The sequence below is a fragment of the Dendropsophus ebraccatus genome, chromosome 2, assembly GCF_027789765.1.
Source record: "Dendropsophus ebraccatus isolate aDenEbr1 chromosome 2, aDenEbr1.pat, whole genome shotgun sequence".
Lineage (NCBI taxonomy): Eukaryota > Metazoa > Chordata > Amphibia > Anura > Hylidae > Dendropsophus > Dendropsophus ebraccatus.
The window spans coordinates 50,065,078-50,087,129 of record NC_091455.1 but is presented as its reverse complement, the minus strand read 5'-3'; the positions used below and the strand labels follow the sequence as shown (position 1 = coordinate 50,087,129).

At 42.3% G+C, this 22,052-nt stretch overlaps 1 protein-coding gene across 8 annotated transcripts in view; it reads left to right on the top strand.

Moving 5' to 3' along the window:
• Positions 1-22,052, top strand: part of CSPP1 (centrosome and spindle pole associated protein 1) — a 65,264-nt gene that overhangs the window by 18,167 nt on the left and 25,045 nt on the right. For 5 of the 8 annotated variants that reach the window (XM_069957514.1, XM_069957518.1, XM_069957515.1 and 2 more), the window contains exons 2-13: positions 3,005-3,117; positions 6,006-6,117; positions 6,251-6,354; positions 7,082-7,105; positions 9,755-9,835; positions 10,260-10,370; positions 11,068-11,444; positions 12,955-13,044; positions 14,542-14,643; positions 15,139-15,227; positions 16,034-16,130; positions 17,678-17,735. In XM_069957514.1, coding sequence (XP_069813615.1) covers positions 3,005-3,117; positions 6,006-6,117; positions 6,251-6,354; positions 7,082-7,105; positions 9,755-9,835; positions 10,260-10,370; positions 11,068-11,444; positions 12,955-13,044; positions 14,542-14,643; positions 15,139-15,227; positions 16,034-16,130; positions 17,678-17,735 — 1,358 coding nt within the window. Of the gene's footprint in view, positions 1-534; positions 1,052-3,004; positions 3,118-6,005; positions 6,118-6,250; positions 6,355-7,081; positions 7,106-9,754; positions 9,836-10,259; positions 10,371-11,067; positions 11,445-12,954; positions 13,045-14,541; positions 14,644-15,138; positions 15,228-16,033; positions 16,131-17,677; positions 17,736-22,052 lie in introns of those variants that run through there. The other 3 variants (XM_069957519.1, XM_069957516.1, XM_069957520.1) reach the window with 3 other exon arrangements.

Sequence of the window (22,052 nt, the reverse complement as noted above, 5' to 3'; positions counted from 1 at the left end):
GGTCCCTTGTCCCCCAAGCTTATGTAATGACAGCACGCATGCTCGATTGCTGCTCCATTTGCTTCCTATGGGTCTGCCTTAGATATCCAAGTGCTACTCCCTCAGTCTCCTTGCATTGGATTCGGAACAATATACATGTCTGATCGGCAGGATTGGGGGGATGTGGGACTTCTGTTCTCTTGGTCATTAGGAGTCCCAGCAGTTATGGCCCCAATGATTTTACTGATGGTTACTGTTATTTGTGGGAAACGCCTTTAAAGTAAAATATACACCATTAATAGCTGTCAGCAAAACATTTCAATTATTTGGCCAACAACTATTAGGTTTTCAGTGCATAGAGGGAACAAGCCGCTGCTGGACACTTAAGCATAACAGTAAGCACCAGAATCTCTAGCAGATCTGCATGATTTGTTGTAGATTTGCTACCTTACATTTTGCTGTGGATTTTTCCCTGAGTTAAATTTGTAGAATTTCCTCAGTATATGGCCATACACTAAGCTGGGGTCCTGGTTGTTAGTTGCTGTGGTATTGGCACGTACAGTGTGTCCATACACTTATAATGCACCTTCGGCTGCCCCATCCTACACAATAGATGAGTGGCTGTCTTCATTGTTTACGGGCAGTGTAATGGCAGTGTGTGTCTGTATTGCAGTCCAGGTAGTTTATTCTGTACATTGCCTGGAGGATTGTTATAACATTTCATGCTGTAGTTTGTTTTTCTGTTTCTTCTGTGTGTGACCATCTGATGAGAAGTAAAGTCTAGTATTAGGGCCCATAGTTGTATCTAGTAGTGGATATGAGAATCTGTTGTATGGGAAATCAGCCTCTCCGGCCCATCCATTGATGCTTTATGAGGCATCCGCATTGTTTATGTGCTCAGCCTTCCTTTTTGTTGTTCTGTTGCCTTGGAGTCTTAGGGGCCAAGATCCAGCTGCATGCATGGCTTCCTCCTCATCCTAGCAACCTCGGCAGGAGGATCAACACAGCCGCTTAGAAGTGTTTGTATGGCACACAGGAGTGCTAGAGGGATACTGGATAATCCCCACCGGAGGTTTCTATCATGTCACTGTTTGTATTAGCCAATGACAGTAAAGACATACCTAGCTATAGAGTATTCCTCTTAGCAGGGAAATGTTTTTGAACTGCAGCGAACATTATATTTTCCCCTTTTTTTCTAAGTGTTTAGTGTTGCTTTCATCAGCCAAAAAACACAGATTTATAGCACTTACAAAACAAAATGACATAATATATAACACTGTGCAAAATGGCCCTGTTCAAGTTTCACCATCACACCCGGAAAGAATTTGAGTTGGCAAAATTGCAAATGTACTTGTTTTTATGCCTTATTACCTCTTATGGATTTTTAACTCTCTTAATGTCATGATCAAGTCTGATTGTAGTTGCACCCTTTGTAACCATGATTGCAACCCCCAGTGATGCTACAGACAAAGCCTGGGACCAGATTAAGAATCCAAAAGGGCCATCTCATGTAAAAACTGGTTAGGATGTGCCAGTAATATTCCCTAACAGGTCCATATTTCTGGTCGCACAATATAGGTATATTATAAGAAAAATGAAAGTCCCTGTATGCCAATTCTTTGGGCGTAGAGCGGAGGTGCACGAGAAATCCCATTGAAACAATGGGACAGGTGGAATTTCATGTGGCATCCGGGTACCGCTTGAAATTCCTCCACTTTTGCTCAGTGTGAACGGGCCCTTAGTGTAGGTCAGCCAAGAAAAACTTGACAGAATGGTGTTTTATTGCTGATCCCCCATATTGAAATGAATTATAAATGCGTATATTTACTGTATCTGCTCTACAGGTAGCCAAAATGGTACATGCAGAAACTACAACTTTATCCCATATTGCTATGCTAATAAAAAAATATTTGTTATGGAATGTAGAAATGAAAACCATAGTAGCAGAGTATAGGTCTTCTAACCTGTTGTTAGTTTCCTTAAAGCGACTCTGTACCCACAATCTGTCCAAAATGTGTCCTGGGGTCTGTTCGGCAGGGGATGCAGTTATTGTCATAAAAACAACTTTTAATCCGGCAGCGCTGTGTCTAACGTCCGGGGCTTACATTTGTATATGCATTAGGCTGGCACCACCTCTCTGTCCTTCCTCCCCACCCTCCTCATCATTAGGAATGATCCAGGAACATTTACTGCTGTTTGAGCTTTGCACAGGTGTCTTAACGATCCAGCCCATGTTCATTATACACACAGGTGGGGAATAGGAAGCAATCTGCCTGGAGCATTCCTACAGAGAGGGTGTGCCAGTCTAATGCATATACAAATGTAAGCCCCGGCCGTTAGACACAGTGATGCAGGATTAAAGGTTGTTTTTATGACAATGACTGCATTCTCTGCCGAATGGACCCCAGGACAGATCTTGGATTAAAAGCAGCTATTCGAACGTACAAGTGGTTTGGGGTGGTCAGATTGTAAGTGCAGAGTCGCTTTAAATGAGAAGTCAGATTGGGGGGGGGGGGGAATAATTTCAGGCAGGGGTTGGGGAAAACAAAAAAAAAAAGTATGCTTACTGGACCCCCAAGTTCCCAAACCCCGGCACATGTCACTTTCCTCCGGCTTTGGGGTACGTAACGACCTGGCTGAAACGTCACCAAAGGGTGGGATTTAGCCCGCTCAGCCAATCATTAACTGCAGTGGTGTCCTGCTCCAGTCACTGACTAGCAAAACGGGCCACCTGTCAGCCATGTCGTGATGTAGCAGCAAGGGGGATGCAGACTGTCAGTGGGGTCCAGGAGTGGGTTGCGGCACTGCCATCGGGACGGGTTAATATACCTTCTTTATTATGTTCCCCTGTCCAAAATGATTTTTACCCCGCGCCGGACTTCTCCTTTAAATGTGGAACTTGTTGTATAGACTTATTATTTTATTTTTTTCCCCCCACTATTGGGGTCTATATCGTGAAGTTTTGTGTGAGAGCCTTTTGGTTTTGGACAGTTTTGCTTATTAAATGTCTTATCATTTCTCATAGGAATCCATTTTAAAATGGGGGACGATTTGGATAATTTCCTTGAAAAGCAAAGGGTTAAACTAGCACAAGATAAGGCCGAGCTGGAGATGGATCCGCCGTACATGGAGATCAGGGTAAATTTGCTTTTTATTTTGTTTGATGGATGGAACAAGGAGATATTCCTGTAAAATCACATGAATTTACTGGAACCAATTCTTCCATTTACAGGATTTATAAGAACCTAAGATGCTATGATGATGGGGGGGTTGTCTTATCATTACCAACCCTTTGCACTGAAGCCTGACCACCCATCTGTTGCCGGTCTGTCTTGTTTTTACTGAGAGAAGATCTCGGTTGGTCAGACATTTACAGTCCTTGCTTTTCGACCCCCGAAGTCACATTATTCCATAGGCATTGTGCTAGACAACAACATTTTGCATACTGCAAGATTTCAGTTGCATGGAAAATTAACCCGTTAATGCTCATAGATGAAGAAGCCCTAATGTTGCTTTTATGTTACATATACTGATCCTGTGTTCTCGCTTTTATTGCACTGCTTTCACAAATCTTCGGGCTCCAGAGCTGAAAGCTCCCAGAAATCCATGCTTGCATATTGCCTAAACTTAATTTGCTTTAGTGATTTCCATTACCGTAAGTATTAGCTTTCAGTCTATTTTTACATTTTAATTTAAAATTTAAATTTTTGGGTTTTTTTTGCTAGACAAACTAAAAAAATACCAAGACACAATTCTTTTACATAAAGGATTGCATGGACAGCTACTCACAAATATGTATAGATCTTAAGTATCATCCCTCATGAACATACTTAGGAAACCTGGTTGTGCTTAGGATTTTTGGCCCTTCTGTATATCCTCTATGTCTAATATAGAGAGACTGACTATACAGGAGAGAAGTGCTGTATATCATGCTGCTTTTTGTTCTCTATATTGGAAATATCTAAATCTCCTTTTCTATATACAGTGGTGCCTTGGATTACAAGCATAATTCGTTCAGGGACGGTGCTTGTAATCCAAATCCACTCCTAAACCAAAGCAAATTTTCCCATTAGAAATCACTGATATGCAAACAGATGGTTCCACACCCCCAAAATAATGATTTTTTATTCTGAATAGAATGTAGAACAGATGAAACAAACAATGAAAAGTAGCGGAATATGTTATATTATAAGTTACTGTAGAGTATAGCAATCGGAGTATAATGTATAGTAAGGGCAAAAACCTGAAAAAACAGCATCAGTTTGTAGATACAGGATGGAACTGCAGATCCCCATAATGCAGTAGTGTAGTACAACAGGCTAGAATATAGAAGCAGGGCTGCTGCCAGAGGTGTGTGGTCACATGAAAGCAATGGAGAAGGGGTGTGTGTTCAGTATGGACCAATCAGGAAGTAAGAATAAGAGTTGTGCAGGAGGACAGAGACAGGAACTTTATATACAGCAGTGTGAGTGGCTGAGTGTAAGTGCAGGTACATTATAGCAGCAGTGTGTATAGCTGAGTGTGAGTGCAGGCACATTATAGCAGCAGTGTGTATAGCTGAGTGTAAGTGCAGGCACATTGTAGCAGTAATGGAGAGGATGGGAAACACAAGGGCTGACAGACTGCAGGGAGCATGAAGGAATGAGCAGGACATATGTGGGCACAGTATAGCAGCACTCTTTGTCCGACGAGAGAGGGGTTACAGCTATGGAGAGATTGCCTCCACAGTCCTGTCCCCTGATGTAAGCCGCAGCCTAAAGTGGATCTGCCATGATTTGGAAAGTGAGGGAGACTTCCTGGGTCAGAGTACAGTGCTTTAGACCACGAAATGCAGACCATGCCCCTCCCCCACTCCCCCTCCCACCCAGAACAGGGAGCTCTTAAACCAAAGCAATGCTCTTAAACTAAGTTACAATTTTGAAAAACTGTGAGCTCTTCTTGCAAAACGCGGTTAATCCAAATTACTCTTAAACCAAGGTAGCACTGTATATCAGGCAGCTGCTGTCTTTTCTGCTTATACACAGAGGCGACAGACTGGCTGTCTCCCTCTGTTTCTCTTTCTCCTGTATATATTAGTGTCTAACCTATATTTCTATACCACTTAGATTATATTCCTATATATAAACTGTATGATACCATCTTGAAAGTGAACATGCACTCTGGGCAGAACTTAGTACTCCATGCACCGCACTACCACATTCCATCACACTCTTGTCTATAGTACTGTTGTTTTAACTTTCTTCTATTTTTCAAATCAAGTTCTCAACTTCTCTCGCATTGTTTAAAGAGTGAAATGATAATATAGCATTGCCAATACAACCAGTAATGTTTGTATGAATGTGTAATGTACTTTGCATGAAGGAGAGGCGCATAGGAACATTTTATTATGGTCACTACCAACAAATTAGTTTCTAGCCTGCAGATCCTAGAGAATGAATGTATGTCTTACACAATACTGATCTCGTGTCCACAAGATTTCCAAGCAGAATATTCAACACACAATGTAACAGCGCCCAAGGAACACTGCAGTCTTTTTCCTCCCCTTTTTTCTTCAGTTTTTCATGTTAAATTTTTATTACGTTTTATTAAATTAATTTTTTTATAAAATTTTCAAATGATTAAAAACTAGACTTATATAGTTAACTACTTGTGCTGACAGCCTTCATATTACGTGTAGGGGCAGACAAGATGTGTAAGCTGGTTTATGCCGCATCATCTCATAGGATCATAATAGAATGCAGCCTACAGGATCCTGACCCCCTGCAACAATGGAACCCTACCTAATTTCCATTGTTTGCCTACCACTGTGTGTGTTATAACAGTCCAGCTTCTTAGTGATCTACAAGATGCCAGCTGAACTGTTATACTGTACTACTTTACTTTTTGTTACTGCAAAAAAAAAAAAAAAAAAAAAAAAATGATACCAGTCTTCAATCCTGCTTTTCTTAGTGAAATAATTTATCTTCAGTATGTAGTTGACTTTTATGGCTGAATATACCTACAGCATGTGTTTTTTTTTTTTTCAGAGCAAAAGGTTTGAGAATGCCCATGTAGCTGATCAGCCAAGGACGTATGCCAAGGAAAACATCCCACCAAACAGACAATCTCAAAAAGAAGTTGTACAGAGGCAACCAGGAGGTATGATACCAAAAATGTCTGCATTCACCTGTCTGATCATAGTCCTAGAGTGGGCTCCAGATTTTTTTTTTTTTTTTTTTTTTTTTATTGATGTCATTTTAGCGTTACCCTGATATCATTCCATACCTTTCAGATACCGGCTATGGATTGAGTTTACCTCTTGGAGAAGATTATGAAAGAAAAAAGCACAAACTCAAGGAAGAATTACGGCAAGATTATCGAAAATACCTCAATCAGGTAACCGCGATCAGCAGATGCTAGCTGTACTCTGGAAGGGGTTCACTAAGTGCTAGTCAGTCCTGCTGTATATACTCTATACAAATATATTTATTTATTTATTTCAGAGGAGGGGCTAGTTTACACCCGTAGTCATTACTGATATTAAAACTGATCTCTTTGAGAAAAATATCTGTTTTTATACCTTTTTATGTCTCCTATTTACTGCATGCGTCTCTCTGTAAGTCAGGCATGAGGGGCAGGAAGTTAGGTATTCTTCCTTAGAACAGAAGGATTGGGCAATTGAAACTAAATATCACTGAGCCTTTTCTCCCCTAACTTCATCTGTCAGGGAAGACTCAGTAAGCCCCATACATATTAAACAGCTGTCTGTCCATATAGCAGTCGCACCACCACTTGCCATCCACTCACATGTAGATCCAATCCACTCAAACATAGTCAAATGTGTTTCCACAAAGTAGAAATAAATGATTGCGGCACTCACCAACTTGATAGCTGTCATTTAAACCAGGTCACATGATACAAGATCTTTTTTTTAATAAATCACAAGATGGTGATGGACGCAACCTAATATTATACCTCAGCAAATATTCTGAAGACAGTTTAGGAGAACCATGCAGCAGTCACCAATGACCACTGTGAAGCAAAGAATCTTTATTGTGATCTCTTTCTCCACAGTAAAGTTTTATTTCTGTGTAATAGTGTGCTGTATTTTACTGACTTTTAGGAAATTGCTCAGGCCAAACGAAAGGTAGGAGGCTGCTGTTTGGCTTCATTCATGTATGGCTGTAATAGCTGTGTCGCAATGCATTTGTGCACAATTTTTTTTTTTTTTTTTTTTTTTTGTACTAAACCCATCAGTAAAATCAGTTGATTTTTAAGTCTTGATGTTTTTTTTTTGTTTGTTCTGTTTTAGTTATTTATATTAATCAAACCTGCACTGTGTGGTGACCAAAGGCTGGGTTCACTCTTGGTTTTGTGCTTACAATTAATGGGGTACTCCAGCAGAAAAAAATTCTTTCAGTTTAACTGATGTCAGAAAGTGCCAGAGGTTTGTAATTTACTTCTATTAAAAAAATCTCCAGTGTTCCAGTACTTATCAGCTGCTGTATGTCCTGCAGGGAGTGGTATATTCTTTCCAGTCTGACACAGTGCTCTCTGCTGCCACCTCTGTAAGTGACAGGAATGGTTGAGAGCAGTAGCAAATCTCCGTAGAAAACTTCTCCTGCTTTCCAGACTGGAAAGAATACACTACTTCCTGCAGGGCATACAGCAGCTGATAAGTACTGGAAGACTTGAGATTAAATAGACGTAAATTAAAAATCTCTGGCACTTTCTGATACCAGTTGATTTGAAAGAAATTTATTTTTTTTTAATCTGGAGTACCTCTGTAACGGACACATTATTATTCCCATGAAAAGGATAGAAACGTATAAAAACATAAACAATTACACCTATGCTGTAAGGTAGACAAACTTTTGTCTCTGTATCACTGATTTCAGTTTCATGTCTTTTTTTTTCTTTTTTTCCGCTGTCGTCATCACTGTTGTGTCCAGCGATAAACTGTGTACATTGCATTTTAATCTTTATGATGTAATTTTTAATCTTTGCAAGTCAATGGGAAATGGATTCTGTTGTATGGCATACACCATAATCCATTTAGCATCCGTTTAATGTATACGTTTTCATTCTTTTCAATAGTATAAACACATGTCTGTGAAATGTAAACCTAAGACGCAGTGTGAACCCAGCCTAATGCTTGTGTACTCACTGCGTGGCTTATTACCACTCGCCAATCATTATTCTGCCTGTTGCACACAATCCATTTTTGCTGCAGCTTCTTCACCCTGTAGTTGCTTTTAGCAATATTGTGTGAGCAAATAATACATAGCAGCTTGCTGCATGATGCAAATGGCATTAGTTTTTGCCTGTTATATATGTGTGTGTATGTATATATGTCCATTTCAGTTATTCAGTATCTATTGGCATTATGATAACCCTTGAGGTTTGTGATACTTCATCATTATTATTTAATTTTTTTTTTTACTGGTTTCAAATTTCAGTATTTATTTGTGAGCGGTGTAAGCCAAAAAGAATGTTCTTTACAGCTCTACGGAGCAGAGAGAGGCGTTCAGATCTTTCTCCTGATTGGTTATGGTCTAAAAACAGACCCTGGCCGATAAAATCTTTTGACATTTCAAAAGTTTTTTTATGGTGATGTTTATGACTGGCACAAACTGGTCTTACTAAATCTATCCCCCCTGTTTTGCTTCTGTGCTCTCCAACAGGTATCCAGAGCAACACCTGGTGCTGCCAAAGCATCTTCTCTGCCCAGCAGAGGAGGAGACTACAACTGTACTTACTTAGAATCTCTGCTGAGAAGCAGAGAAGATGCAGCAGCTTCAGGGACATCTGGCTCCTTGGGATCCTTCCACATACTCAGGGGAGAAGAGAGCAGAAGACTAAATATGTATGCCTACCTTTGCACATTCACTGAGGTGGACACAATAAAGTTATTGAAAAGATACAGCAGGTGGCGCTATACTAACATTCCTGGAATATATGGTGATAGCAATATTTTTGCTGAAGTGAAAATACAAACATATGTTCATTATAAACAAAATTCTTTGTATGACAGCCCCTTTAAAGGAGAAGTCCAGCAATTTTTTTTATTTAAAGGAGAAGTCCGGCGAAAATTTTTATTTAAGTATTGTATTGTCCCCCAAAAGTTATACAAATTACCAATATACACTTATTATGGGAAATGCTTATAAAGTGCTTTTTAACCAGTCCATTATTACTGCATCAAGGCTTCACTTCCTGGATAAAATGGTGGCTGCTGGAGAGAATGATGAAAGGGGGATGCTCAGTGTCCCTCTAGTGCCCTGTGTCCCTCTGCCATCATCCTCTCCAGCAGCCACAGCCCGCACAGCTCTGGGAGTCGGGTCGTGACATCACCATTTTATCCAGGAAGTGAAACCTTGATGCAGTAGTAAGTGCAGGGAAAAAAGCACTTTATAAGCATTTCCCGTAATGAGTGTATATTGGTAATTTGTATAACTTTTGGGGGGCAATACAATACTTAAATAAAAATTTTTGCCAGACTTCTCCTTTAAGCATTGTATTGCCCCTCAAAAGTTATACAAATCACCAATATACACTCATTACGGGAAATGCTTATAAAGTGCTTTTTTCCCTGCACTTACTACTGCATCAAGGCTTCACTTCCTGGACAACATGATGATGTCGCGACCCGACTCCCAGAGCTATGAAGGCTGTGGCTACGTACATTTTTATATTCTAATGTAATCTGTCCTGTAGTCCTCTGTACCAGTATCTGCACATGAAGTAATAACACTGTATGGCCAGTCATTTCTTATAAAGCTCTCTTCTCATTTAGAAGCACCTAAGAACTAATGGTCAAGTAGATCCACACACTCAAGGAATGTCTCTCCCCATTGGTGAGCGGCTGTCAGCCAAGGTAAGGTCTCCACATTGTGTTTTACATAAAGACCCTTTACATGGGAAGATAATATTCTAAAATAGTTACATTGACCATATGATCTCCAAGCGGGCTTTGATTAATCAATCTCTGCCTATTTGTGTATTGGGAGAGACCTATGAATCCAGGCCAGCGGAGAGGAGACAGCCCCAGGATTTGGAAACTTGTTCTCGGCCGCACTATTTCAGAAAGATTTATAGATGGTTATATTATGGGAGCCTGTCCCAGTTTTATATTATGGGAGCCTGTCCCAGTTTTAGATCGCCCATGGTTGGGGCAGCATGAAGCCTAACTTGTATATTTTGCCTCTGGGTACATGCAATACTCTTTGCTCTCCTGTTTGTCACTTGTTTATGATTTTATCCACATTTTATCTCATATATATGATGTTTTTATACTTAAGGAAAGACTGCGCCTTGAGAGGAACAGAGAATACAATCAATTCCTTAGGATGAAGGATGAGGAGCAGGCAAGGCTACATAAAGAAGCTCTCGAGGAGGAAAAATATTTTCTGGTAAAACAAAAAAAATATAAAAAAATCACTATGGTTTGCTGATTCTGTGGAGCCCAGTTATGTATTCTTACTTTTAAGGGAGTACTTTTTTTTTTTTTTTTTTTTTTTTTTTTTTAATACATTGCTTTTTTAAAGTTATATTACTTTGTAAGGGCCCGTTCACACTATGGATTTGGCAGTGATTCTGCCGGGAACCTCCGTCCACTGACTCCACGCCGAAGCCCTCCTGCTATGTCTTTGAATGGGAGGGCTTGCACGCCTCCGCTCTCCACTCAAAGGTGGGCAAATCCGTGGACAGAGGTTCCCGGAGGAATCTCCACGCCAAATCCATAGTGTGAACGGGCCCTAATATAACTTCATTAAAGTGAATGCTTTTTATTTTTAATTTATCCATTTTTTTCATCATGTTTTTTTTTTTTTTTTAGTAAGGGACAACATGGGCACTTCTGCTGCTAGAAACGTTTGTGGCAGGAACTATGCAGGGCTGTGCTGGTAATCACTGCAAAACGATCATAAGGCCTTATTCACACGTCCAGTGAAAGAGGCCTATGATTTCAATGAAATGTCCCATTAATATTTTATTAACAAACACCATTTGTGTTTCTGAAAGAAGCTTTCTTATGTAGGTCTTTGTCCTCTAAAAGCAGTAATATATATATATATTTTTTTTTTCTTTTTGCTTTTTTGTGTGTGACAGAATAATAAAAATCAGAACAGAGTAAAACCAGAATCGTACCCATCAGTGCCAGTATCAAGTCGAGACCAAGAAGTCCCCAAAAGGGATGCCTACACTTCTATGGAGGTTTATGAGCAGCTCCTCAATAAACGACGGTCTGAAGCTGAGAGGGCTGGGAGACGAGATAATCAGACTGAAACCGAGGATCCCTTCATAAGGAGAGCAGATGTAGACAATGACAGGATGGATCACCCCCGATACATTTCTAGAGACATAGAATCAGAAAGAAGACCCCTAAGACTAAATCTGAATAATGATGTGGATGACAGCAATACCAGCAGATTAAAATATGACAGACAAGACAGACAGTCCATGGGATATAACCCTCGTCCTGAAAGGTACTTGACTTTATAGAAAATGCATTCTTGTCGTGTCTGAATAGTAAAGGCTAGATGTTTACCTATGCTTTATGATGCTTTCAAAGTGTTTCCATATTAAAGGTCCCAGAAAGCTATACAGATTTGAATATTACTTCTACTTTAGAAAAAAAAAAATCCAGTTTTCCAGTACTTATCAGCTGCTGTATGTCCTGCAGGAAGAGATGTATTCTTTCTAGTCTAACACAGTGCTCTCTGCTGCCACCTCTGTCTATATCCTGAACTGCCCAGAGCAGGAGAGGTTTTCTATGGGGATTTGCTACTGCTCTGGACAGTTCCTGTCATGAACAGAGGTGGCAGCAGAGAGCACTGTGTCAGAATGGAAAGAATACACCACGTTCTGCAGGACATACAGCAGCTGATAAGTACTGGATGGCTTAAGATTTTAAAATAGAAGTCATTTACAAATGTAAATAACTTTCTGGCACCAGTTGAAAATTTTTTCGTGTAAAAATAATTCAGTGTACTTTCTTTTTCCTTAGAACCACTAACTCCCTTAAAGTGGGTTTTCAGGGATAACCCATTGATAATTTATCCATAGGATAGGCCATCAATATTTGATCAGGAGGGGTGATAACATCCATCAGCCCTGCCAATCAGATATTTTGCACAGGCTTGAAGTCTGGATGCAAACAATGTACAGAGCCAGAAGCCTTGGCACTGTACATTGTGTAGCAGCAGTGTTGGGTTACTGCGGTGCAGCTTTGGTTAAAGTGAATGGGAGTTGCACTCCGCTAACCTGGCACAACCACAGCACAATATTCAGAGCCTAGGCTTCTGGCTATGTACATTATGAGAATCCAGACACCAGGCTGGGCTGTACAGCTGATTGGTTGGGGTGATGGGTGTCAGCACCTTGACGATCACCTATTGATGGCTTATCCTGTGGATAGCCATCAATATTTTTTTTTACTGGAAAACTCCTCTGCTTGTAGTAGGAGGCTTTATTGTTTACATCTGGGGGATACATATCTGTCTTGTCCCACAAATGCAACATGCAGCACTGTTATAAGATCCTTCTAAGCACCTGTGTGCCCATCACATGACCATGACAGAAATTCATTAAGACTGTAAAACCACTGTATTCCACAATTTTTTTTGTCCCCCCCGCGCGCTGGCGCATATACTTACCAGAGATGATTGGTGTCTCACGGCGTGGCTTCATTCTGGTCCTGTGGCGCCATCCAAATCCCACGTGCGGTAACGTCACCGCTCTTATGACCCACCTTCTGTGTCCATGTCGATTGAAGGCCGGAAGTCACGCTCTCCAATGCATCTCTATGAGAGCGCTCTCATAGAGATGCATTGGAGAGCGTGACTTTCGCCCTTCAATAGAACAGTGCCGCAGGACCGGAATGGGGGGACAAATAAAACAATTTTGTGGAATCCTCTTTATATAAAATGTACACTGTAAAACAAATAAAGCTGTTTGATTTTTTATAAGATCGTAACTAATAGAATTAATTCATAGAGTATTACATCAACATGGTGATGTTCGGGAGAACCATGAATACCGCCCAGAACGAGCCTCCTACCTTCAGATTGAAAGGAGTGATCACAGGTAAGAAAATCTCATCAATTTCTTTACAAAATGTCTTATGAATGGAGTGGACATTTCTGAGTGCTGAACTTTGTTATGTTTGGAAGTCCTGTGGAGAGTGAATAGAGCAGGGGCAGAGTACGCACACTGCCATTCCAGTCACTTGTGGGACAGTTAAAGGGGTTGTCCGGCATTTGGCATTGTTTACTATATTGCTGCTGGTGCATATAAAACAATAAACATACTATGCTTACCTTTCTGTGCTCCCCTGGTGTCCTGTTGCAGTAGTTTTTATCGCTGTATTACAGCCTTTCTTTTTTCTGTGTGTGCTCTTAACTTTTACATAATAAAATTCTTCCTTGTATATTATTTCTGGATGTGCAGAGCAGTCTTTTTCTTCAGGCTTTTTTGTTTGTTTTAGTTACATTTTTCTGAGGTAGCTTGCACTCCTCACTATTGTCAATTATAGAGTGTGCGCTCACACTATACATGTTGTGGGTTAATCTGTTGCAGTGTTGTTAGTGTCCCCCGCTGACCGCAGAGCTTCCACTTCCAAGATGAACTTGTCTCGACTCTCGAGAGTGACAGCCCGCTAAGCCAATCACTGACGGAACAGCCCTGCGGCCAGTGATTGGCTGAGCGGGCTGTCACTCCCGATACAAGTTTATCTTGGAAGTGGAGGCTCTGCAGTCAGGGGAGGGACACTGGTGGCACCAGAGGAGGACACTGTTGTAGCGTGGAAAGGTAAGCATAGTATGTTATTATTTTATATGTTCCAGCAGCAATATATTAAAAAATGTCAAATGCCGGACAACCCCTTTAAGCTCTGTTATTGTGATTAGTGGATGTCCCAGTGGCAGGACTCCCACAATCATCCAGTTAGCTTCTATTCTGTGGATGTCCCCTTTCTAAGGATTTTTTTGGTTTAGAAAAGCATGGCTGCTTTCTTCCAGAAACAGCACAGCTCTTGTCCTCAGTTTAGGACAATTTCATTAAAGTAAATGAAGTCCCAGGGGTCCAAGCCCCCAACCACATAGAGGAAATTGCTGCAGCCCATGCTGCTTCCTAGGATCCTTTCTTTAGTATAGCACTATGATGGTCTGTGCTGGTGTAATAAAATTTTATCTGCATCTATCTTTAGATCGAGAGGCTGTTGGAGGTGATCAGAAAGCCAAAGACAGCTGAACCAGCTGTTATGCAGCCTATATAATTCCAACAGAGGATAATGGGAGCTACGCCAACTATATAATACAACTGGCTTGACAGTTTTTGGCTTTCTGAACACCTGCAGCAGCTACAGGAGGGCGAAGGCTGGATCCACATCTATCACGCATTTATGGAAGATCCTATGGATAAGCCATAAATGTCCAAATAGTACGCCCTTAATGTAAGCCCTTAATTTTCACACTTGGGTCATAATAGAAGCTCTTTCTTTCCTGCTTTTAACATGCGCCTACTGTAAACATATATAGTGGCTGGCCACCTAAGTTTTTTCATTTTATTTTGGATGGAATACAGGCCATATAAAGAGAGGAAAGATCGAGAGTATCCCATGGATTATGAAGATGATTTTCGAGAGCAGACAAATCGAAGGCCTGTTACTTCCCTTATGAGGAATAGGTAAACGTAGTCCTCTCCCTAGCGAGCAGTCAGATCTGGGCACAAAGTAGAAAGAAACCTCCAGCAATTCTTTTTCTACATGGTCTAAAAAGGCACCTAATGGCTTAAAGGTGTTTTTTCACCTAAACATACATATAATGCTAGCTGAACACATGGGGCTTACATACAGCGATCGGTATCCTTGGCCCATTGGGAGTACCGCTCCTCTGCTCTCTTAGCTGTTGCCCTGTCAGTCATGTAATCCCACCTCCCCACAGTCATAATTGGCGGCAGTAAAGTAGGCAGGACACATGACATCACTGTCCTTCCCTCCCTATCTCTGGAGGCTGTTCATGCCTTGGCGCTGCTTCTCTTTCTCTCGTTATTTGGGAAGTATTAGAGAGGGCCATTTACAGTCTCTGTGATCAGCAATTTCTTGATCCACATTAACATTTGTTCTGCCTGATTTTGGTCTTTGACTGTAATAAATGTTTCTATACTTTTCTGCCTAAACAGAGCAAAAGTTGAAATCCCGACACAACAGACGGAGCGCTCAAAATCTGCCAACATTAAAGACGAAAGCTTCTCCACTGGCCTTTTACTTGGTATGCCAAATCAGAAACACAGTTACCGTACATGCCGAAAGGAGAATTTCACACACATATTGCCCTGTAAATTTTTTAGAATGAATATAATGCATGCTAGTTACTAGGATAGCTATATATTTGTGCATAGGACTAAGTGTATTATTATCCTTTTCGACGATCAATGATTAACGATAAACAAACTCAAATGACTGCTATGGTGAACGACCTGAAATCGTTCACCCAATTACACAGAATTATGATCATTACTTATGATCGTTATTGCGTTCGTCTGGTCGTCGCCACTGCGTTCGCCACTACTGCAAACGACCGAACGTTGTCTTATTACATGCAAACAATCAACTATAAAAATAGGTCCAAATTCTACTAAACGACCAAGGATTGTTCGACTACACTAAACGATTATCGTTCAAATCCGAACGATTTAACGATTTTTCAAATGATAATCGTTCCGTGTAATACCACCCTAAGTAGCCTTGTGTGGGAGGCTGTAGGGAGCACTCTCTACTGCTGAGCCTTAGGACCCCATTATACTTGGCTATTATCAGCCCACAAAAATATGTTAGGCCCCAAATCATGGTTGAGGACAGGTCTTAAAGGGAATTTATCTCTAGGATATGACACCAATATCTAATAGGTAGAGATCCGGCCTTTGGAACCACCACTCGTCGTTGGCAGTGCTAGGAAAGTTCCCTGCCACTTGATCTCCTGTTGGTTTTGATTTTCTGTCTTCAGAGGTTGCACTATTAACCATGTGACTCTGGGATATTGAGCTTTAGCTTGCCTTTTTTAAATTTTTATCATAGGTGGAGGAGATAACGATGACATTCAAAAGAGAAGGAAAGAGCGCTACAGACAAGAACTAATGGAACAGATGGCCGAACAACAAAGAAATAAAAGACGGTACATGTGTAATTCATGACAACACAGAAACCTAAAGAGGATCTCCAGCTAGCATAATACTAAGGCTGCATTCACACGTTCCGGGAAGTTGTCCGTGCTCACGGATCCGTGCGCACGGACAATTTTACAGCCCATTGCTTTCTATTGGGCTATTCAGATGTTCCGTGATTTCACGGATCCGTGATCCGTTCCGTTAAAAAATAGGACATGTCATTACTCGGAACGGATGCACGGAAAGGATTCCCCATAGAAATCAATGAGATCCGTGTTTTTCACGGATGTGACATCCGTGTTCATCCGTGAAAAACACGGATGTGATGGAATCAATGTAATTTAAAATGCTTTAACACAGATCCATGAAAAAAAACGGACATGGATACAAAACGGATGCAAAACGGATGAAAAACGGACTGTTTTGCACGGATCACGGAGGTTGCTGTCGGACCACAATCACGGACCGGGAAAAACACTGAATGTGTGAATGCAGCCTTAGAGTGCTGGAGCACCTTCAGTTACAACCCTGAAATGTGCCAATCCTGTTATTCCTCCTGAAAATATATAAATAAATGTACAGCTGAGCTGTGAATATTCTCCTTGTCTGGGGTACACTTACTAACTGTCAGCGCTGGCTGTACAGTCTCACATTTGTGCAAGGATACAGCTCACTGAACTGGAAAATGGTAACACCCAGTCGTCAATGTGTTTATACATTTACAGGAGTAATGATACAGGAATAGAAGACTGCAGAATGGCCTAAGAAACATGTTTTACAATTGTTTTATTATTGTTTGTTTATTATTCTAAATTGTATACCATTTCTGAACTAGCATTAAAAGGGTTGTTTAGTTAGGGAAATACCCTGTTAGGGAATTCTGTTTGAAATTGGATTTTCGGATCCTTTTTTTGAAGTCCCCATTTATCAACCAGAGCAGATGGTGGCTACAAAGACTGTCTCACTCTGGAGGATGCAACATGTTGATTTCAGTGAGCACTGTGTAATGCTTCTATTTGACCTGTGGTGGTGCTGTAAGGAGATTTAGGCACTCGCTCTTAGGTTCTAGCACAGCTTTTAGCTGATCTCTGGGGGTCCCCACAATGGGGTCCACACTTTATGTGTACAGCCAAGTTATGTATCGATAATTAATGGAAATGGATTATAAAGTATTAGGTTTTTGTCCTTTGGTTTAGGGTTTTATTTTGGGGAGAATGGCACTTTCCTTTTCATTTTTGGAAAAACGTTAAAATATAAAATTGGAGTGCAGTAACTCCTGCGGCCAGAAGTTTGGGTAACTATGGATACGATCAAGCCAGGTCAGTTCCATGTACAAGCTCTATTCTGATCTAATAGGGATTGTGCATTGGACCGACCCGGCATGCTCATATCTATAGTTACCCGAATTTCTAGAGGAAGGAGTGACTGCACTCCAATCTGGTGAGAACACATCATCACACCCTGAGCATCTAAGTGTAACAATAAGGATCAGGAATACTGCTTTAAGTTATTCAAATTCTTACATTTATTTATGAGGATGAATCTTTTATTTTAGAGAAAAGGAACTGGAGCTGACAGTTGCCGCTTCTGGAGCCATAGATCCTGAAAAGCAGGTGAGAAATCTTATTTTTCCTAGTTTTGTACTTTAGAACTGCTTTCTGCTGCCTGTTTCCTATGTCTTGGCTTCCTTGTCTATAGTGTTGTAGGCTATATTTACCTCAACGCCCTATGACAGCACCCCTGGAGAGGACCTCCCACCGCAGGACAGGAAACCTGAGAATATAAAACCTTGACACGCCTCTCCAGCCTCAGTTCAGGTTTCCTGTCCGTGCGGATGGGAGGTCTGAGAAGACGCTCCCCCTCTGGGGGGCAAGAAAATGAAATTTTGACACCTGGCAGGCCGCAGACCCTCCATCTGCATTTGCAAGGGAGGTTACCTGCAGGCATAAGACTCTCGCTAGAGCAGCCTGGAAGTCTGGTGGGGGAGCTCGCCGGATGACCACCTCGCTCCGGGCCATGAGGACCGCACAAGCAATCCCCAGGGGTAGCGGGATCTCATGGTGGAACGCCGGCATCCGTGCGTGTCGGCTTCCGGTTTCCCTGGGCGTGACGTCAGGACGCAGGCGTGCGTGAGCACGCTGGCGTAGTGACGTCCGGCGCTCGTTGATGACGTTTTCCGGCCGGGACGCGTCACTTCCGGCGGAACGCCCAGGACGCAGTATTTGAGACCCGGGAGCGGGGGTTGGCGTCCGTAGCCTCGTGCGTCCAGTGGCTTGAGACCCCCATCAGCCGGCCCGTACTACAGCTACAGCTACAGACCTGTCTGGTACACCTCCTGCAGTGATGTCTGAACCTTCTGGAGGGGACAAAGGACGCCATGAAAAAAGGAAGACCTCTAGTCCGGTACCAGTGGAGACCTGGGGTGGTGAGAGGTCATGTTTATTTTACTTATTTTTAATAAGGTGTTTCTTGCTGTTTATGTTGTAGAGGTCACCAGCAAGTGCTAAGTCCTCTAGTAAAGAGAGACATCGCCGCAAAGAATGTGGTGAATGCAGGAAGGAGCTTAAGGAAGATTATAATAGATCCGTTTGCCCTGCATGTATTGATAAACTAGTGGCTCAAGAATCCTCTGTACTGGCAAATAGCATTAAACAGATGGTGAGAGACGAGATAAAAGCTTCTTTGGGTCAGCTAAATTTGACCCCCCAGCAGGAGCAGCCGGGTCCCTCAGACTCTCAGGAGGCTACCCCTGTCCCTTCAGTCACCTGGGTGGATTTAGAGGAAGGGGAAATAGAACAACAGGCAGAAGAGGAGGAAGGTTCTTTGCCTAGTAATACCTTATGCCCTGCTGAAGATACAGATCAGCTTATTAAAGCAATAAGGCAGTCTATGAACATGGAGGAGGTCACACAGCCTAAGTCAGCAGAGGATGCCTTATATGAAGGTTTAGGACCTAAAAGGATCCGTACATTCTCTCTACATGCTAATATTAAGTCTCTAATAAAGAAGGAGTGGGAGAACCCTGATAGGAAGTTTTTCATTCCACGCTTCTTTAAGAGGAAATATCCTTTCGAAGAAGAGGATTGTAAAGCATGGGAGAAAGCTCCGGCAGTGGACGCCCCGGTGGCCAAAATAGCCAAGAAAAACAGCCTACCCTTTGAGGACCTTGGGTCACTGCCAGACCCAATGGACCGCAAGGCGGACCATTACAACCGCAAAACATGGGAAGCCTCCACCAGTGCCCTGAGGACTAATGTGGCGGCTACATGTGTAGCCAGATCCTTAAGGTTATGGTTAGGAGATTTAAAAAGCCAGCTAATCAAAGAAAACGCTCCAGCTAGTATTTTGGAAGACTTACCAACTCTATCCAAGGCTGCAGATTTTCTAGCGGATGCGTCAGTGGATTCGCTAAAAATGACTGCTAGGGCGGCAGCCCTGTCAAATTCCGCTAGACGAGCAGTTTGGCTGAAGTCATGGAAAGGAGATATAGGGTCAAAAGGCAAATTATGTTCTATACCCTGTGACGGTGAATCACTATTTGGACCGGTGCTTGACTCCCTTCTAGAGAAAGCGTCAGAAAGGAAGAAACAGTTCCCAGGGCAACAAAGAGCCCAAGAGTCCACTCAGGGGAAAAAACCATTTAAAAGGCCCTTTCGTGCTAGACAAGACGCCAATAGGAAGTTTAGGGCCCCAGGGAAAGGGAAAGGTTTCCTTTTCTCAGGAAGGGACAAGCCCAAAGAGTCTCAATGATATTCATCAGGTGGGAGGTCGTCTGTCCCATTTTGTCCCAGCCTGGAAGGAGATTTCCTCCAGTCCCTGGGTACTAAACACCATAACTTGGGGTCTGTTGTTGGAATTCAACAACTTTCCCCCGGACAGATATCTTCCCACCAGATTAATTTCAGACCAAGAGAAGCAATCAGCTCTGGAGACAGAAGTCCTTTCTTTAATAAACAAAAATGTGATAATCCCAGTCCCTGTGAATCAACAGGGGAAGGGATTTTATTCCCCACTGTTCCTGGTGAAGAAACCGAACGGTACTTATCGAGTGATTATAAATTTAAAGGGACTCAATGCCCATCTGAAATACAAAAAATTTCGTATGGAAACTCTCAAATCAGCTATTCATCTTCTTTATCCAGGGTGTCTGATGGCGTCAATAGATTTAGAAGATGCGTACTATCACGTCCCTATCCATCCCTCACACCAAAAATATCTGAGGCTGGCAGTAAACATCAGGGGGCGGTGGTGCCACTTCCAATACAAAGCACTCCCGTTTGGGGTCTCTCAGGCCCCAAGAGTGTTCACGAAAGTAGTTGCGGATATGGCAGCCTTCATAAGGACCAAGAATATACTCCTTATTCCATACCTGGACGACTTCCTGCTGGTGGCAGACTCGTCACAGACCCTGACGCTCCAAATACATCAGGCTTCGGATATAATAAGACAGCTTGGCTGGAATATCAACCTGAAAAAGTCCAACTTGATTCCTTCTCCCAGTTGTGTTTTTCTAGGTTACCAGTTGGACTCAACATGTCAGATGACCTTTCTCCCGGAAGTCAAGCAGCAGGTAATCAGGAACAGAGTACAAACGCTGTTCTGGACATTCAGGCCATCCTTAAGAGAGGTAATGTCTGTCTTAGGACTTTTGACATCCTGTATACCGGCGGTAAAATGGGCTCAGTCCAGATCAAGAGATCTTCAACAGAACATCTTAACATCCTGGAAAGGAACCCAGGACACATTAGACCAGCCCCTTGTTCTATCCTCAAAAGCCAGACTATCTCTCCGCTGGTGGCTAAATCTGGACAATCTCTCCTCAGGGGTCCATTGGTCCCCTCATCCAATAGCAAGAATTACAACAGATGCCAGCCCATGGGGGTGGGGGGCTCACTTGGACAATCAGAACCACCAGGGGCGCTGGTCACCACAAACCAAGCACAGTTCTTCAAACTACAAGGAATTACTGGCAATACGGTTAGCCCTAGAGAGTTTCCAGACTCAAGTCAGACACAAACATGTGGTAGTCTACTCAGACAACACAACAGCAGTGTCCTACGTGAATCGACAAGGGGGCACCAGATCCCAGACACTTTTGAATCTGTCGTCTCAAATTTTTTCCTTTGCAGAAGTAAACTTGACTTCTCTCTCAGCAGTACACCTGAAAGGAAAGGAAAACAAGGTTGCGGATTTCCTCAGCAGGGTACAGATAAAACAGACAGAGTGGTCATTAAACGATCAAGTGTTCCAACTAATACTGAAGAGATTCGGCACACCTTCAATAGACCTGTTCTCAACAAGAGGAAACAAAAAACTAAACAGGTTTTGTTCCTTGAATCCCCTGGACAATCCAACGAAGGTGGACGCCTTCTCCCTCGACTGGGGAAGAGAAAGAGGTTATGCCTTCCCACCCTTTCGTCTGATCCCCAAAGTCATCAGGAAGATTCGGGAAGACAAAGCAATGACGTTGCTAGTAGCTCCATTCTGGCCCAGAAGGCCATGGATAACCTGCCTGAGGAAAATGTCAGTACAACAGCCATGGGTACTGCCAAACACCAAAGATCTGCTGTTGCAGGGCCCAGTACAGCACCCGGATACCCCGAATCTGCACTTGACGGTATGGATGCTGAGCGGGTCATCCTGAAAAGAAGAGGGTTCTCTGATGCAGTAGTTAATACACTGCTAGCAAGCAGGAAGGAGGTAACTACAAACATCTACTTTAGAGTCTGGCGTGCCTTTGTGAGGTTTTCCAAAGGGAAACAAGATCCGCTAGATCAGCCCAATATCCCTTTAGTGCTCAACTTCCTACAGGCTGGTATGGACATGAACTTAAGCCCAAATACCTTGAAGGTGCAGGTATCGGCCCTAAGCTCCTTTCTGAATGTTAAGCTGGCGGAAAATGCTCTAGTAAAAAGATTCTTAACTGCGGC